At 37.1% G+C, this 19,180-nt stretch overlaps 1 protein-coding gene across 1 annotated transcript in view; it reads left to right on the top strand.

The window, feature by feature from the left end:
* The window catches only part of LOC588814 (xanthine dehydrogenase/oxidase), a 35,204-nt gene that overhangs the window by 4,470 nt on the left and 11,554 nt on the right, over positions 1-19,180 (top strand). Inside the window, exons 6-20 of the mRNA XM_030999006.1 lie at positions 6,656-6,847; positions 7,508-7,585; positions 9,569-9,649; positions 10,220-10,361; positions 11,084-11,251; positions 11,971-12,047; positions 12,253-12,352; positions 12,812-12,918; positions 14,079-14,263; positions 14,930-15,095; positions 15,448-15,540; positions 16,229-16,346; positions 18,001-18,052; positions 18,301-18,427; positions 18,772-18,891. Of these exons, the coding sequence (XP_030854866.1) occupies positions 6,656-6,847; positions 7,508-7,585; positions 9,569-9,649; positions 10,220-10,361; positions 11,084-11,251; positions 11,971-12,047; positions 12,253-12,352; positions 12,812-12,918; positions 14,079-14,263; positions 14,930-15,095; positions 15,448-15,540; positions 16,229-16,346; positions 18,001-18,052; positions 18,301-18,427; positions 18,772-18,891 (1,806 nt within the window). The remainder of the gene's footprint in view (positions 1-6,655; positions 6,848-7,507; positions 7,586-9,568; positions 9,650-10,219; positions 10,362-11,083; positions 11,252-11,970; positions 12,048-12,252; positions 12,353-12,811; positions 12,919-14,078; positions 14,264-14,929; positions 15,096-15,447; positions 15,541-16,228; positions 16,347-18,000; positions 18,053-18,300; positions 18,428-18,771; positions 18,892-19,180) is intronic.

The following is a 19,180-nucleotide window of genomic DNA, read 5'->3' as shown; positions in this document are numbered from 1 at the left end:
ATCGGGGGGGGGGGGGGGGGGCACTGGCTTCTTGATCGGGGAGGGGGTTTATTTCTGATTCCATAACCATTACGGTGGTTTACACATAATGCTGAATAATGCTGAAATGACATAATTTTCTGAGATTTTTTCTCATTTTTTAGTACATTATACATTTTTATGCGTTTGTTGTAAAATGACCAATTCCTTAATTTACAACCAGGCAAGAAATATGCTTCTTGAGGTGCCTGCATGTCAGGGCCCGCGGAACGGCGGGGATCGGGAGCTTCCAGCTCCCCCCTCGCCCCTCTCACACTTTTTTGACCAAGTATATTAAAGAGAAATAGAAAGAAAAAGAGCAAGAAAAAAAGAATAGTTAACCGCCAGTGTCACAACAAAATAAGGTATCAAAAAATGCTCATCTGACCGTTATTAAACGCCTAAAACCCCTGAGCTTCCGGGGGCTCTGCCCCCTGGACTCAACCAACGGCCCTAAGGCGGGCCCCCTGATACTCATCTGACCGTAATTTAGTGCCTAAAACCCTTGAGCTTCTGGGGGCTCCGCCCGCTGGACCCCACGCCAATCAGTGTCCTGCCAGTGTCACAAATAAGGTATAAAAATGTTCATCTGACCGTAATCAGCTCCCCCCCTCGCCCCCCTCACACTTTTTTGACCAAGTATATTAAAGAGAAATAGAAAGAAAAAGAGCAAGAAAAAAAGAATAGTTAACTGCCAGTTTCACAACAAAATAAGGTATCAAAAAATGCTCATCTGACCGTTATTAAACGCCTAAAACCCCTGAGCTTCCGGGGGCTCTGCCCCCTGGACTCAACCAACGGCCCTAAGGCGGGCCCCCTGATACTCATCTGACCGTAATTTAGTGCCTAAAACCCTTGAGCTTCTGGGGGCTCCGCCCGCTGGACCCCACGCCAATCATTGTCCTGCCAGTGTCACAAATAAGGTATAAAAATGTTCATCTGACCGTAATCAAAATTAATGCCTAAAACCCCTGAGATTCCGGGGTTTTTGCACCCTCTACCCCACCAGGGCCCCTAAGGCGGGCCCCTGAATGCTTGTCTGACCGTAATTTATTGCCTTAATCCCCTGAGTTTCCGGGAGCGGACAAGGTATCAAAATATGTTCATCTGACTGCAGACGCGTCCCCCCCCCCAAAAAAAAAAAACACCGGCCAAAAAAAGAGAGGGGAGATAAAGAAGAGGATGTAGGAAGAAAAATGAGCAGACAAAAAAACGTTTTTTAAATTCAGACAAGGATTAAGAGTCGAGAACGGTACAACGAATCGTCTTCTTTCTTTAATAATTTTAATGAAACGTCAAAGCTTCCGCGCTTCGCGCAGGAGGGGGGGGGGTCTGAATTCAGACAAGGATTAAGAGTCGAGAATGGTAATACGAATCGTCTTCTTTCTCTAATAATTTAATGAAACGTAAAATGAAACCGTGCTTCGCGCAGGAAGGAGGGAGGGGGAAATCGCCCCTCCCTGCACCCCCCACTACGTCAATGCGGGTCACCATTACGTACCGATATTTGGGTAGCATAATTTCAAATTTGGGCCCCCCTAAGAAATCCTGGATCCGCGCCTGGTGTAGAGCCTCTCAAGCATTGGGAGCCCCAAAAGTTTGATGGTAAAATTTGACTCAATTTAATGTGAAAGAGGATCTAATTTAAGACATATTTCTGCGAGGGTTTTCAAAACAAATTCGTTTAAAGTCGAATATTGATGAAAGAATACAAAAATTTTCTGCGTACAACAGAGAACCCAAATTATTGTTCTGCTTCTAATGAAAGCTAAAGCTATGGTCACAAATCAGAGCAGCGACCGACCGATCAGTAGCCTGCTCAGTCGCTGCTGGAATTTAGGCATCGCCCAGCAATTAGGTCGGTGCCCGGGTGGCGACCGCCTAGCCACCGAGTGTATTTTGGGCGGCGAGTGAAAAGTGAGCAGGCGCCACCCAAATTTTAACTCCGCGCTAAAACTTCAGCGTCGACCGAGCGATGCCCTAAAAACGAGCGGTGCCTGGGCGGCCGCCGCTTTGTGGCCGGGCAGTCGCCGGGCAGGCTACTTTTGGGTAATGTGACCATAGTATAACTTAATATCAGGGTGGACTTCCTTTCCCTGTATTCAATAATGAGCAGAAAAGTGTAATCTATTCCTTTTTCCATTAGACCATTTTTCTTCAATATGTCTCAGCAACAATTTGTTTATATTCTCTCAGCAAAATAAACCAACATTTCAAATATATACAGGGCGTCTATAGGTTTTTTTTTGTTAACAAAACTTTAAAAAGTTACGCAAAACGTTGTTTGAATATAAAGCTAAAATCTGACCGAACGTTGCCTGCCCCAGATATCACTTTACACAATCATGGATTGTATACTAATTCCAATCATTTTTTCACTCCGATGGATTGATTATACTCCTTAGCATATAAAACAACCTACAATAAACACACTGTAGAATTGTAAGCAGGTAACCTTAGGTTCTTGATTAGTGCACAACAATCAAACCTTTATGATTATCATAATAATTAAAACACCATATGGAATAGAATCGTAAACAGGTAACCTTGGGTTCTTGATTATAACATTGTGCATGACAATCAAACCTTTCTGATTATCATAATAATTAAAACACCATATGGAATTGAATCGTAAACAGGTAACCTTAGGTTCTTGATTAGTGCACGGCAATCAAATCTTTCTGATTATCATAATAATTAAAACACCATATGGAATAGAATCGTAAACAGGTAACCTTAGTTTCTTGATTATGTGCATAACGATACAAACTTCATGATTATAATATTACTCAAAACACCTATTTTACAATTTTTTTAGGTGCTCTTCAAAAAAAAAGATTAGAGATAAATGAAGTAAAAGTAATTATATTTGTACAGGTTAATGCACAGAGAAATTCAAGTCCATTGAATTGAAAGAGTGTATAAGCAGGCTAAGGTAATGAGAGTCTTATGGAAAGCATATTATCTAGGAACTCTAAAATGCAAAGACTCTCCGGAGTCATACATTTTGCAAAATAGAAATTTTAGTTATTTTGTGGAAAATTGTTGGACACCAGTGGTGGATCCAGGAAGGGGGGGGGGGGGGGGGCTGAGCGAATTATCGGCCGGCACGATTTTTAATTTGCGGGAGCAAAAAAATAAATAAATTAGTGCTCACTACCCCTCACCCCCCCCCCCCCCCCCCCCTCCCCCACTATGCGAATTATCGGCCGGCTGTTTCGCCGCTAAATATTTTCTCACGAATTGGGCCCCTCCCCTGCCGCCGGCTGGATCCGCCCCTGGGTCTGGTACTTCACCAGTAGTACTTGCAAAAATTATTTCAAGTGTATAAACTGTGTTGTTATCAGAGGCGTCGATCGCTATACCCTTTTCAGTAGAGGGGGGGGGGGGGTGTGGAGGCCACCGTTTACCGACAAAACGAGCCACCAATTACCGACAAGTATATTAATTCCAATGTCCCAATGTCTACAAATTTAACACTATTAACCCGGGGCCAGGAACTAAGTTATTTTTCAGTTTTCCATCACCCGCGCGTAGCGCGGAAACTTTGACACTTCATTTAATTATTAGAGAAAGAAGACGATTCGTTATACGGTTCCCGACTCTTAATTCTTGTTTCGCCCCTCACGTGCAAAGCGCAGAAGTTATGACGTTTCGTTGAATTATTAGAGATTTCGTTGTACCGTTCTTGACTCTGTATTCTAGTCTGAATCCAGTTGCTCCCCTTCCGCGCACGCAAAGCGCGGAAGCTTTTACGTTTCATTAAATCATTAGAGAAAGAAGATGATTCGTGGTATTGTTCTCGACTCCTATTCCTAGTCTAAATTCAGTCTCCCCCCTGAGCCCCCTCCGCGCGAAGCACGAAAGCTTTCACGTTTCATAAATAATTTTGTTGTAGTACCGTTTTCTACTCTGAATCCTTGTCTGAAATCATTTCACCCTTCCCGCGGGAAGCTTTCACGTCTCATTAAATTATTAGAGAAAGAAGACGATTCGTTGTATCGTTCTCTACTCTTAATTCTAGTCCGAATGCAGCTCCCCCCCCCCCTTCCCGCGCGAAGCACGGAAGCTTCGGCGTTTCGTTAAATTTTAAGAGAAAGAACACGATTCTTTGTACTGTTTTCGACTCTTAATTCTTGTCTGCATTTTCAGTTTCCCCCCTCCCGCACGAAGCGCGGAAGCTTTCACGTTTCATTAAATTATTAGAGAAAGAAGACGATCTGTTGTATCGTGTCCTTGTCTGAATTCAGTTTCCAGCAATCTGGTTTCCATTGTCAACACAAAAAAATTGCAATCGTCACTGTACACATAGATTGGCATACTGCAAGCTTTGCATGGCACCAGACCCATGTACTATTAGTAGGTATAGCACACCAAAAATAATTACAACAAACATATGTTATTTGATGGTTGCAAATGATCAAGCTTTATGAAAGCTTCAAAAAACAAAAAACAGAATTGAAATCGGTCAATGTGTTGTGATTTTATATCATTTTTTTGATATAGCAAAATTACCGAAAAACCTGCCAGAAATGGTCAAATTGTCAAAAATGGCATAATTCGACAAAGATGACAACTTAATTCATCACTTTCTAGGACACAAATAATAAATTAAATTATCAGACGCTAAAATATCATCTTTGTGGTAGAAAATACATGAAAAGAAAATTCATATTTATTACCGTTTTGAAAACAGAAGCCAACAAAATAAGTCATTAAGTCTGCGAATCTGCAGATATAAAAAAGTTGTGAAAATAACTAAGTCCGCCTAATTAATATGCGCATATGTAATCAAATCAAAACCGAACATGATACATCAGTGAAACCTATGTATATCAGACAGGTATGGAAATATATTTCATTTGTAATAAAATAAAATCATGAATATTCATAAAATACGCAAATTAGGTCATTTCAGCTAATTATATATTCGCGCACTCATTATGCAAATTAGGAAAGTCAAACTGTTCATTTTACAATACAATATGGCGATGGAAATAACTTGGATCACCGTCACAGCTATTTCCTCATGTGTTTCACAAATAATTCAGAAAAACCGATCATATTATGATAAGAATTTGTAGACTTTCAGCTACATCACAGTATATCTGCCTTTTTCGAAGATGTCAGATTTGAGGATTTATGACAATTTTCCGAGATACCATTTAACAGGCCATAACATTTCACAGGGACTGAATTTCAGAGTGGCAGAAACTTTAGTGACCCCAGTACAGTTGTGGCTACCTTGAGTGTAAACAACAAATTGATTTAATGAGTGAAACACATGAGGATATAGCATTTTTGTAGGGGAGTTTTATACATTGAGGTGCATTTTTTTCACCACGCAGAATAGCAGCACGAGTCAATGGCCGATCAGCGGGCCATGTCACACATGGCTGAAAAGACAGTATTCTAATTCAATAATGAACATATTTTCCACATGCCTATAACAATGAAACTACACAGAATTGTAGTTAAAGGTATGCTTAAAATATATGTGAAATAAAAATTCAAAAATATTGTTTAGTTTTTTTAAAATACATTTACAAAAATGGCTATTTCTACTAACTGACTGCTGTTGTGTGTGTGTTCGCGGGGCAGACTGTTTGCACAGGCAGTGTGATCACCCTACTATTAGCTGTCACCACGCACGTGTGTCGCGAGTATGTTATAGGATTTTGTGAAAGAAAATTTTAAAAAATAATAATAAAAAGCATAATTTGTGGCTGTCAGCTTAGGGACAATTTCGTAAACGAAGCATAATGATATAGTCTACATTGAATATATCATACAAAAAAAATTGCAGGGGTGCTGTGCACCCCCTGAAAAATTTCCGGGGGTGCTACAGCACCCCCAGCACCCCCGCTTCCCAGGGCCATGGTAGTGACACAGTGGGATTGACTATTACCTTTTTAAAATGGGTGCATTTTCTAAAATTGATCCATATAAAGGTACATTCAATGTAAACTTTGCTTTGTTTTTGTGTATATAAAAAAGAAAATATAATTAGTGCCACTTTGAGACAGTATGGCTGATTCATTCAGACAAAAACAAAGTATGTTCCTCTAAGGGTTAATTCATGGAGGTCATCCATAGTATTCATATCAACTACTAGTGGTGCACTTCTTATATCATGATTTCATGTTTGGTCCAAACAGGAACGAATCACGTAGGCACATGGGTCACAGTGAAGTTTCTGTACTCCAGGGGGGTGTTTTCACAAAGATCCTAAGTTGAACTTATCTCTAAGTTGGACTAAAAAATTATGGAAAGCCATTAGCATCCTTCAAAATACTTTGTGAAAGTTATTTTAAAAGGCATAAAATGTTGATTCAAATCATTCATATTTTCTATTATCATGGAAGATTTCATGTTCTTGATGTGGAATTTATGGAAAGTCTAAAATACTTCAATTTCTGCTTTTGAATATATTTCATTTTAAGGCTACAAATGGCTACAAAAGTCCAACTTAGAGTTAAGTTCGACTTAGAATCTTTGTGAAACACCCCCGAGGCATCTTCATATCCATGTATGCCCTAGTGAGAAACAAACCCCAGCCGACCATGGATGACATTCACGGGGCCTTTGAAGGAAACTTACGTTGCTCACATATTAAATCTGTGTTTGGTCCAAACAGGAACGAATTGCCAAGGCTCATGGGTCACAGTGTGGTTTCTGTACTCCAGGCATTGTCATGTCCATGTATGCGCTACTGAGAAACAAACCCCAACCAACCATGGATGACATTCATGGTGCCTTCGAGGGGAATCTGTGTCGTTGTACCGGGTACAGACCCATTCTGCAAGCTTACAAGACATTCACTAAGAAGGTAAAGAATGTTTTTATAGTTTTTATTATGCCTGTGATGAACAGCGGTACCATGGCTTTAAATTAAAATAGCTACTCTGTATAATAAAAAATACCATGTAATAAATTTGATTGATATACACACTTGAAAGCTTTTGCAACACCATTTGGAAGACTTAGTGATGAGGCTGTTGAATTTTTATTTAAAAAAAAATTGTTGGTGAAAAGTAACCTGTCTCTTGGACGGTTATGAGAAAGGTTGTTTAAAAATTAAAGGGAAAAAAAGAAACTTTCAATTGCTCCATAATTAATTTTGACAAAGGTATAGAGTTTAGGATAGGGTTGCGTTTGGGTTTTAGGTCAGGTTTAGGGTTGGGATTATTTAAAGTTTGGGTTAGGTATAGTGTATGGTCCATGGTTGAAGTTGGGAATGTGGTTAGTGTATGAAATTAGTGTGGAGCAATTGTCGTATAACCATACTCAAAATGATGATAACCATATTTGGTGACCGTTACACTCTGTATGGCTGGAATGCTCCCCAGGGAGTGGAGATTATGTGTGGTGCGGGCAAGCACTGAATCCAATAACCGGGGTAATAGTATATTTGTAAAGCTCTTAGAGACATTTATATTAAGCGCTATATAAAAGCTAAATATTATTATTATTATTATTTTTTCTTCAGGGTGGCTGCTGTGGCGGAGGTAGCGGAGGTAGCTGTCAGAATGGTCCGTGTCAAAGCAACAATGCCGACAACAAAGAGGTATTAAATTAATTTGCACTGGATAGAATGCTGTTAAGAATGCTCTTAAAGAGTATCATTGATTAAATCAGAATACAGCCATTCCCGAAGAAATTTTGACCATTCAGGGCACAGACAAGAAAAACGGTTTGCGACAATGAAAACTGTTTGAAAATTTTTTTACAACCTTTTATGAACCTTGGAAAAATCCCAAATTTGCTACATTCGCAAGCATTCACCGCTCAGTTAGATACCCCCTAATAGGTAGAATACATCACTGTTAGCTGAGAAAAGAAGCATTCATAATAGATCAGTCGGCAAATAAATTCAATTGCTATTCATGCCTCAACTATTTGCATTCCAACTACGGTATTGAAATACGACAATTCCGTGATTCCATGAATTCAATCAATGGGAGAAGGAGTATTTACAATAGACCAGATCACAAATATACATACGGTACATTCAATGTTATTGTTATTCAAGTACATGTCTACACTCCATTATAGCTTTTCCAGTTGATTGAAGGCATTAACAATACAACTGATTTCTGCACTAGATGCATTGTGCCTATTGAATTGCAATAACATGTAACAGGTGAAAAGGTATAGTTCACAATTGTTGGCTGGGCGAACTTGCACAATAGGCTTAAAGGGATAGTTAAGTTCTGTTGCAGAGGGCGTTACACAAAATAATTTTTTTTGTGAGATAATGAAAAACTGAGTGTCGCATTTGAAAGAACATAATATTTAAATGACAAAATCATCTTTGTTTGATCAAAATCGGTTCAGAGACGGCTGGAATATAACGATTTCTAATACTTGTGTACCACCACAAATAATAGATATTTTGAAAAATTTGAAAAAACCATTAGAAAAAAACGAAATAACACCTTTTACGTTGTATTTCAGCCAATTTTGTTGACTTTTTTGTTGGCATTTTCATGTTGCTTATATCACTCACAATTAGCCGGCTCATGTATTGTTATTTTTGATTAAATAATTAATTAACGGTCACCATGTTTTTTTTTAAAGTGGAGCTGAATTGGTATGACCGTATTGGCTAAACTCCACACATTTTGGGGTCTAAAATTACCTTCATAGCAATTTTAGGTTCTAAAAGGGCACTATAAATGTCATAGATAAGAATAAGAGCAATAACCATGCACTTTGAAGGCATTTGTGGTCTGAAACAGAACTCAACTATCCCTTTAAATACATGTAAGTTTGTTCTTATTCTAAGATATGCCTGAGCGGAGATGTACATAGTTGGGAGCTCTATAGGTTAAATCTCTTGTTCTATTGGTATTTGATATTTATCAATCCTGCAAGTAAATGTTTATTCAGGCTCGAATTGATGTTTATACATGTCTTGCTCCCTTGGGGTGGTTTAAGCAGTGACTGCAAAAGATGAGACATATGAATTGAAATGGTATATAAGCTATTTGTTCTACAGGACCTTGTGGATGCCGTGAGCAAACAAGGTCTGCATGCAGGTCTAGTATATGCAACACATTCAGCCAATGACAGGCTAGGATTTGCATGACAAAAACACATCAATAATGATAATTCACACTATTCTGTTTGCTGGCCTTGTTTATTAATCGTATTGATGCCAGGTGTTTTTTCTGCTGGCATCAGTCACTGGTAATAGTGCTTTGTGGTCTGCCTTTTTACTCAAAAGCAGTTTTTACATGTACCGGTATGTCAGTAACAATGTACTACATGAAGTTGTATGATAATAATAACTTTGGTGTATGGAGAAGATTCAAACCTTTATCAAAGAGGCAATGATCATCTTAATACATTACCATTCAGGGCACAGGCAGAGAAATTGTATGAATGTGTGTAAACTTGATTTAATACATTTGTTTACTATTACAGTAAAGACATGAAAAATATAATAGGATTATATTATTTAAGGAACAGAATAGTACTGCTACCTGATATTGTAGCCTACCGGTATGTGTACATGTATTTTCTCTTTGTCTTAAAAAAAAAACAGGAGTCAGGTCTGTTGTTTGACCCCAAGGAATTCTCCAAGTATGATCCTTCTCAAGACCTCATCTTTCCACCAGACCTATTGGTAAGATTTGAAAGTTTCTTGATTTCATCTTGCTCTGAATAGCCTTAAAATACTCACCCTTGTTTCAAAACTAGCTATTTAAATATCTTGTTACCTCTTGGTAAACTGACCCTTTCAGTCTCCACATAAAAAAAGTCTCATATTATGTTGTTACTTTAATGATATAAAATATATAGACAATGCTCCTGAACATATTTGTTACCAAGGTAAAGGTGATGATAACAATAAATGATAATAATATGTCTTGTTTACCCAGGGTAGCCTCATCAGTATCCTGGAGGACCCCGTAATCATGTTACCCCTGGCTTTATATAGCACAGATATTAATGTTTTTATTCTATTTAAGAATAAACAATGACAAGATGTATTGCATTGTAGAAAAGCGTGATTATTTATTATTTATGTTGATGCCAGATCTTTAGATAAAATTATCAACTTTCTTTCTTTTACCAATTTTATTCCATTCCTTATAGTTATCATTCATTGAAAGAAAAAAAAATCATTTTGGTATTCTTTTCTTGCTATTCATACAACAAACAAAAAACACCTTAAATCTTTAAATCTTTTTAGCTTAGTGCAAATGAACCTGCACAGACAGTTCGCTTCCAAGGGGAACGTGTGACATGGTACCAACCGGTGACCTTGGATGAACTTCTTGACCTCAAGGTCAAATACCCTCATGCAAAGCTCATTGGTGGTAATTCAGAGATTGGTAAGTCTTCAGGCTATTCAGTGCACTGTTTTGTTAATTGGTTGCAATTGTGACATTATTAATCATTATGGTAATTTTCGACAAATGTTTGATTATGGACCTGTTTTCAAATAGGTATCACACTCAAAGTGCCATTTGTGTATTAAACTATCTTATGTATTTTTTGAGGGAGGTACAATTTTCTTTATATTTTGTTATGTTATGTAAATCAATGAAGCTGTATGTTTTTAAAAAAATATTTTGTACTGAATGAATACAATAAAAAATGCTACAAAAAAAATAAAATTATCCCTTCCAGTGAAATGGAGTGTGTTGATTTATGTGTTTATATTGGCCTGCAGGACATATTTGGATGATTTCAAGCAAAACAATTCCACTATTTTATAAAAAAGAGAAATTGGCCTCTTGTTCATATGTTGAGGGTTTACATTCATTTGGTGATCAGAATTGATTCAGTCAAATATATCCTTATGTAAGGATACCCACATAATATGTTGAGAAATGAGTGATTCAACCATATAGCTGCAATGTTTATTTTTATATTTAAATTAATATACCGTTATAATACAAGTGAGGCAGCTACATGTACTAGTCGAACAGAAAAGGTTCAGCTAGCGTGAGATCAGCTATACATATAGTGTGTACAGATTGAGAATGTAATGTATTGTTGCTACAAATCAAACAAGCCCAGCCTCTATTGTTCATGTCTGTTTGATTTGCAGGCGTTGAGGTTAAATTTAAGAACCAGCTCTATCCGGCCTTGGTATCAGTGACCCAGATACCTGACCTGACCCAGATAAAGGTCACTGCTGATGGAGTGGTTGTAGGGTCATCGGTCAGTCTAACACGAATGGATGAATTCTTTAAAGGTTATATCAATGAGCACCCTGGTAAGTTTGAATGGATAGTTAGGTACACTTCTATATTTCTTTCATAAATTCTGAAGGCTGTTCTCTGTATTTAAAAAGTAGAGCAGGGAGGCTCATTTTACAACAGCTATTAGTGAATGTTCATGTGCATATTTACCATCCTTTTTATCATTCTGAAGAATATCTTCTTTATAGAAAAAAGTTATCATTTTACCAAACCTGTTAAATTATTAAAGAATGTTTTTAATTACTCATGTAAAATTTGTGAAGTCATAATTTAATTTAATTTGTAACCCCTCCTAAATTCCATTTTGTGCATCAAAATAGCAACATGATGTTGAGGTTGCACATGTTTTTATCTTCTGACACAGTACAAGTTGCAATTCTCCAGTTTTTATTTATGTCAAAAACTTGTTAACAGAACTGTATGTGGTCATTTATTTATGTTCAACTCTATTGATGATATTGTTTGTTCTTCTGTCATTGAATGTACCATGTATCACTATAGATAATGAATATAAATATGAACAACACTGAAGTGGTGGTAATGCAAATCAAATTTGAAATAAACATATTTATATAACAAAATTCTGCAACTGATACAAATGATTTATTGCATTTAAGAAAACCTCATGCATGTATATGTAGTTTTGAGAAATTACAGGTACAATTCATAATTTGATGATAGTTGTCGCCAAAGATGGGAGGCTCTACTAATGCTTTGTATTTTCCTTTCCTAGGTCACACAACCAGAATATTTGCTGCCATTGTTGAAATACTGAGATGGTTTGCGGGTCCACAGATCAGAAATGTCGCTGTAAGTATTCATTGGCTTCACAAGGGGGCAATTGAAATATCATAAGAATATTTCCTTTGGGCAGTCCCTTCAAGATTTATATGAGATCAATTTTGGGGTTTACTGTTATGGACAAGGGGCTTTTATTTTCTTGACATTTAATCCTGACATACTTACAAAACTTATCATTTATATTGTTTATTTATCTGATATATTTACACTACAGGCTGTTGGAGGCAACATTGTGACTGGTAGTCCCATCTCAGACTTAAACCCCATATTCATGGCTGCTAGGTGCACCTTAGAATTGGTATCAAAATCTCAAGGTAAGCATAGTAATAGAATATGCATGTCTCTTTGCTCGTTGCTAATGTAAGTGACAATGTTACGAAAGCTTGAATTGTAGATATGTGTATATTCAAGACAATAAGCAGGTTCAATATTATTATTGTTGTGACTGTTGTAACGGCATATTTGTTTTCAATGATTATTATTGGTAGTCATAATATGAGATGAAAGGAATGAATAGCCATAGTTGCCCAATGGAATGAATATTTGTATTATTTCTTTATATAGCACTTTAAATGAATGATTAGTAGACAGAAATAAGTACTGGTATGTATGCAATGTGTTTAGAAGGCTATGGTTTCATTTTATTGTTGAACATTAATTTTCAAATGGATTCATTTCATTATCAAGATATCATAGTTTGAGTTTTAGTGTTTTTCTATTTTCAGTTTTATTTCATGCTGACATAATATCCATTATCTTATTTCTCTTGCCAGGTTCAAGACATGTTGTGATGGATGAGAACTTCTTTACTGGATACAGGAGAAACATTATCCAACCTGATGAGGTTCTTAAATCAATAACTGTTCCATTCACTAAAGGGGTAATTATCTTGATTACCAGCTTTCTAATGTGAATTGCCATTATAGCAATAATGATGACGATGGTGGTGGTGGTGATGGTGGTGATGGTGGTGGTGATGGTGATGGTGATGGTTTAGGTGGTGATGGTGATGGTGGTGGTGAAGGTGTTGATTGTGATGATGGTGATAGTGGTGGTGGTGGTGGTGGTGATGGTGATGATGGTGATGGTGATGGTGATGGTGATGGTTTAGGTGGTGATGGTGATGGTGGTGGTGATGGTGTTGATTGTGATGATGGTGATGGTGATGGTGGTGGTGGTGGTGATGGTGGTGATGGTGATGGTGATGGTGGTGGTGATGGTGATGGTGATGGTTTAGGTGGTAATGGTGATGGTGATGGTGATGGTGATGGTGGTGGTGATGGTGTTGATTGTGATGATGGTGATGGTGATGGTGGTGGTGATGGTGGTGATGGTGATGATGATGGTGATGATGGTGATGGTGATGGTGATGATGGTGGTGGTGGTGGTGATGGTGGTGGTGGTGGTGATGATGATGGTGGTGGTGGTGGTGGTGGTGATGGTGGTGATGATGATGATGATGATGATGCTGATGATGATGATGATGATGATGATGATGATGACGACGACGACGACGACGACGATGGTGGTGGTGATGATGATGGTGATAGTGACGGTGGTGGTGGTGGTGATATGTATCACTGATATGATTATTACAACCGATTATTTTTGTGGATATTTTAGCCATTATGATTTGTAAAATTAATAAATGATTAATGTTGTAAAACTCTGACACCACTATTTTAATAAAAAAGGCTACTTCTATGGGAGAATAGCTAGCAAGGAAGCTTCAAACTTTTGAGAGATTGTTTTCTTTGCTATTAAGTAATTTAACATGAGTAATTTCAAGTTTTTTTAAAACTTTCTGAAAATTCTGAATAAGATAAATGAATGAATAAGTCTTTGATGATAAATAAATAAACAAATGTTTGTTAAGTTTCATTCTCATTTAAATTCCTGTTTGTAGGATTAGGTCTTTATGATTAGGGCCTCACTGGAATGTACAGAAATAATTCAAAACCAGAGACCAGGATCCCAGACCATTGCTTTGCTCTTATATACCGAGTTATCTTGCTTTCCGCTTCTTGTTTTCTTGTTTAGAATGAGTACTTTAATGGTTACAAGCAATCACCTCGACGTGAAGACGACATCGCCATTGTGAATGCTGGTATGAGAGTGGTGTTGGATGAAGAGAGTAACATAATCCAGGATGTGAGTCTAGCATATGGAGGCATGGCAGCTACTACTGTACTAGCTCTCAAGACCATGCAGAAACTACTTGGAAAGTGAGTAGAATATCATTTGAAAGGAAGAAACCATACCTTCAGGACTAGCATTAACACAAAAATGCATCTACATGTACATTATTCTTCTGTTATATTGCAAATTTCATTACAGTCTCTTTATTTGTTCTCACTTTTTGCCTGTAAGTTTTTGTTAGGCTGTATGTCCGTCTCTTTCTCTGTCTCTCTAGCTATCAGTCTGCTTATGTCTCTCATCTTTGGATTCTTAAAATACCATTCTCACTTTCTGAAGTGCTCTCTTGTGTTCTGTTTTTTATACACCTTCATGTAAGAGACTGGCCTTTTAAGCACCTGAGTATTGAATATCTTGATTGTTATAGTGCTCTCCAAAGAACGAATAAAAATGACTTGTTACACCAATCCCTAGATTAACTTACAATTATTTGTCTCTAAGTGCATTTCCCCCACACAACCTTGTTGAGCACTTCAGGTAGTCACCACATTCCACAAGAACCCACATACACATTCAAAACACAATGATGTATACATCGATACATCGTATTGGGGAAGAGAAGAACCCACATACACAATGATGTGTACATCGTAGTGGGAACACAATAATACACCTTTTCAAAGAAAAGCAAATTTGAGATGATGTGCCTGTCAATGAATCATTTTCCATCCCCCTAATTCTTCTGCTCATCATAGGAAGTGGGATGAGTCGATGCTTGAAGCCACTTTCTCGTCCCTTGCTCACGATCTACCCCTCCCTGCTGGTTCCCCTGGGGGTATGGAGTCTTACAGGAAATCTCTAACCGTCAGTTTCTTCTTCAAGTTTTATCTCATGGTTTTGGAACAGATTTCAGCCAATCAGGTAAATAATGGTTTAATAGTTTAGAGAAAGAGGGTAAAGTGTATGTATAATGTTCTCCACATGGCAGTTGTTATTTTTGAAGTATTTATTGTAAATTGGTTCTTATCATTTTTCTTTCAAATGTCAAATGATTGTTATATGAACACTTTCAAGTAAGTCCATGATTTGTATTATGGAGAACACATACACATAATACCAGGAGCTAAGATGATACTCAAGAGAGAGCAAGATAAAATCGAATTGATTTGATCTAAAAAAAAATTTTCAATGACAAGAACATTTAATGAATACTATCAATGTATGTGTAATTCAAAAATTGTTTTCTTTCATTTTCTGTTGTTGTTTGTTACAGCCGTCAATCACCAGTGAAAGCATTCCATCCAACTTTAAATCGGCTACTTCAGTACACCACCAGCAAGAAATAAATGCTACACAATTCTATCAGGTATGCTATTGCTTTGCATCAAGAAAACTTGCATTGGAAAATCCCTCCAGAAATAACTCACTATGAAACAGGTCATATTAGATTCAGTTGTAATGTGTTGAATTTACCATTTTGTAAAAATCACATTCGAGCTACAAAATCCACTTTTTAAAAGTTTTCTAGAATGATCAACCTGTAAAATCTCGGTATGATTTATTCCACAAAAAGCTTGCAAAAAGAAATTGCTGCAAGCTAGCTCCAATGTTATGTTTAGAGTTCCCCATAGCTTCTGTTCTGATGAAAATGATGTGAATGATTCCATCTTTCCATCATTCTGTCTTATCTCTGTAATTTAGATGAGAAGGGATTTTATCAGAGCCATTTGATGTACAGATATTTGTATGCCCCTCCTTTAAAAAAATGCACTCATACATATTTGAGTTCACAAACAGTTGTGCCCTTGTTCATATTTTAGACCCAAAATACACCTGAAACATGTGATACTCTATGGTGTTGTTGTTTTAAAAAACAAATAATTGTGTCAGATTTTTCAGAATTGTGCTCTCTTTTATGAAATATTAGATATGCCCCCAATGTAAAAATTCTATGTTATGAGGTAATGTTCAAACATCTGGCTCATGAGTCATGCATCTATCTGTACTTTTTTTAAAGCAAAAGACCTCTGACAAACTATTTTTGCTCCCAACAGGAGGTTGCCCCAGGACAACCCAAACAAGATCCTGTTGGACGTCCACTTGTCCACAAGTCTGCTTACAAACAGACCACCGGGGAAGCAATCTACATTGATGATATGCCTAGTATAGCAGGTGAGATGCAGAAACAATTGGTGGTAATACCAAGAAAAGCAAGAAACGTTCCCTTTTTAAGTAACGTTCCCTTTTTAAGTAACTTTTGATGATCATTTCTTTGTGATATAAGTCATTTGTCTACGGCATTCTTTAGGGCATTCTTTAGGGCATTCCTTAGGACATTGATAAAGTGGTGTTATTGCTCATTATACCATGGGATTCGATAAATTATACATGTACATGCAAGTCAATAGGCCATTTAATCTACAAACCTTTGTTAAGTGTCTTGTTACAAATTATTTCATTCACCTGTAATGAATAATTGTATTTCAACAGTCAGAATGCAAACTGCATATATTAAAATACAATATCTTGTAACAGGTGGGAGAAGAATCATTCATAATAGACCAGCTCACAGTATATTGGTTACTAAAACTTTTCAGATGTAACAGCATTCCAACTGCTGACAATTGAGATACAAGAAAGTCAAGAATACAAGAATGCTAGTTCATTAATCTTGGCTGGGTGAAGGAGCATCAATAGGTTTGAATGCATAATTTGTGTCTATCCCAAGACATTCCTGTGTGGACATATAAAGCCTGCTTGAATAATTTAGAGGTTTATAGGTCACATCTCTTGTTTGGTTGGTATTTGAGGTTCATTAATCATTCAAATACATGTTTTTATTCACGCTCAAGCTGATGTTTATGCATTTCTTCCTCCCATGGGGTGGTCATAAGTAAAACTACTGAAAAGTAACCAGAAAAAACGAGATATAGAAATTGAGAGGGTATATAAGCTGCCTGTGCTAATTGATGTAGTGGATGCAGTGAGCAAACAAGGCCAGCATGCAAGTCTAGTATACACAACTGAACATGAAAACATTCAGCTAATGACATACTAGGGTTTGCATGACAATCACACATCAATAACACATCAATCACACTAGTCTGTGTGTTGGCCTTGTTTATTATTAGTATTTATTCCAGCTGTTCTGCTGGCATAAATCACTGGTAATAGTGCTAAGTGGGCTGCTTTTCGACTTGAAAGCAGTTTTTATAACAGTAGAACTCTTACACGTACACTTAGTTTAGTGGTGTAGTATCGTAATGAAAACATTGTAGACACATGCTACCAAGAGCTGATTAGTATATGAAGAACATGTATCTCACTAACGAACGTTGCGATTTTGGATGAAAGTGTGTTTGCGAAAGGCAGTTTGTAAAAGCGACAATTTGCGAAGATTAGCAACTATCGCCAATCCTTTGTGAATGTTGGGGACCTTTGCTAACTTAATGGGTCGATTTTATGTAGGAAGGCGAATCTAAAAAACTTCAGCGACACCTACAACCGTTTGCAAAGCTTTTGCAACTTGTGGAAAAATACATTCGCAAAGAAAGACTGTTTGCGATTGCAAAGTTTCTTGGAACTTTTACGAACCCCGGCGAAACCCGGCGAAACCCCATATTTGCTAGGTTCGCAAGCATTCGCCGATTAGTGTTAATCAAATGAAAAGTTTGCTATTTCCTAATTTAGCTTTAAATCTAAGCCTCTTCTTAATCATTTGGTCTACTTTAGAAGTTATTATGTGTTTTAAACAGTGAAATATAATGTAGGTTTGTATTTACCCTAAAATACAATTATCTTGACCTCTTCTTTCTATCTGTTTCAGGTGAGCTGTATCTGGCTTTTGTCATGAGCCAGAAAGCACATGCAAAAATCATGTAAGTAGATAATTAGTAATTGTATAATAACAATTATATCCTAGAGATTGTGAAAAGTAACTTTGTTCTTCAAATTACATATTATTGTCACTGTACACACGACTCAGTTTTGACCGCACATTGTTTTTTTGGTTTTCTGTCTTTGTGTATTTTCCTCAAGCACTCTATATCCAATGTACTCCATGTTGTACTTATCAGAAGTAGGTCATGCTTGTCTGGTAATCCCTTTCTCTTTCATCTCCTTGCAGATCGGTTGATCCGTCCAAGGCGCTGTCACTAGAGGGCGTGCATGATTTTGTAAGCCACAAGGATGTGTTGGGGAGTAATCAAGTAGGATCTGTGTTCCGTGACGAAGAGCTGCTGGCATCAACAGAGGTAAAATGAATTAGGACAATTTGATGGTCCTGAAGTTTATGTAACTCTAAACACAAATAATCTCCCTGTGCTGCGAGTTTCCATTAGTGAATCCAATAGTACTATTTGAGTCACCGAGGCCCATAGTTATAACCAGTACCTCGAAAAGAAGGCAGTATAATTGTTTATATAAAAAAAATTAAAAAAACACATTTTAAATATTTTGAATTTTAATTGCTCTTGCAGGTGTATCTGTAGTATCTCTTATGAAGAAAAAGAATGTACGAAGAGAAAAACCCAGAACATATTTGGGTTGATTGATATTCCCTTGATTTCTTTAAATTAATGTTTTCAATTTCTGTCAGGTTCACCATGTAGGACAGCCAATAGGAGCTATAGTAGCAGACACACAGGCCTTGGCACAGAGAGGAGCAAAACTAGTACAGATACAGTATGAGGAATTAGAACCTATTATTACTATTGAGGTGAGTTCTAGTCTTATTCTAACACTATAGGTAGCTGGCAAATTGTATTGGATCAAAGAGATATGTCCGGAACGCAAAATCATAAGTTTGTTGGGACATGGAGATGGTTTTTTATAGATACTATCTGGATTAGGCTTAGTTTTATCTAAAGTTTCATTCAGCTTTGTCAAATTACAACTTTTTTTTTTACCTTTTGCATTTTGGATGTGTCTTTTCATGTTTCAGTAATATTTGGAAAGTGTTTGCACGTTTTATACCAGCAAGTTTAATCACATTTCTGACCTATTAA

The sequence above is a fragment of the Strongylocentrotus purpuratus genome, unplaced genomic scaffold (assembly GCF_000002235.5).
Source record: "Strongylocentrotus purpuratus isolate Spur 01 unplaced genomic scaffold, Spur_5.0 spur5_scaffold_5, whole genome shotgun sequence".
In the NCBI taxonomy this organism is placed as follows: Eukaryota; Metazoa; Echinodermata; class Echinoidea; order Camarodonta; family Strongylocentrotidae; genus Strongylocentrotus; species Strongylocentrotus purpuratus.
The sequence above is the reverse complement of the archived record's forward strand: the minus strand, read 5'-3'. Positions and strand labels throughout refer to the sequence as shown.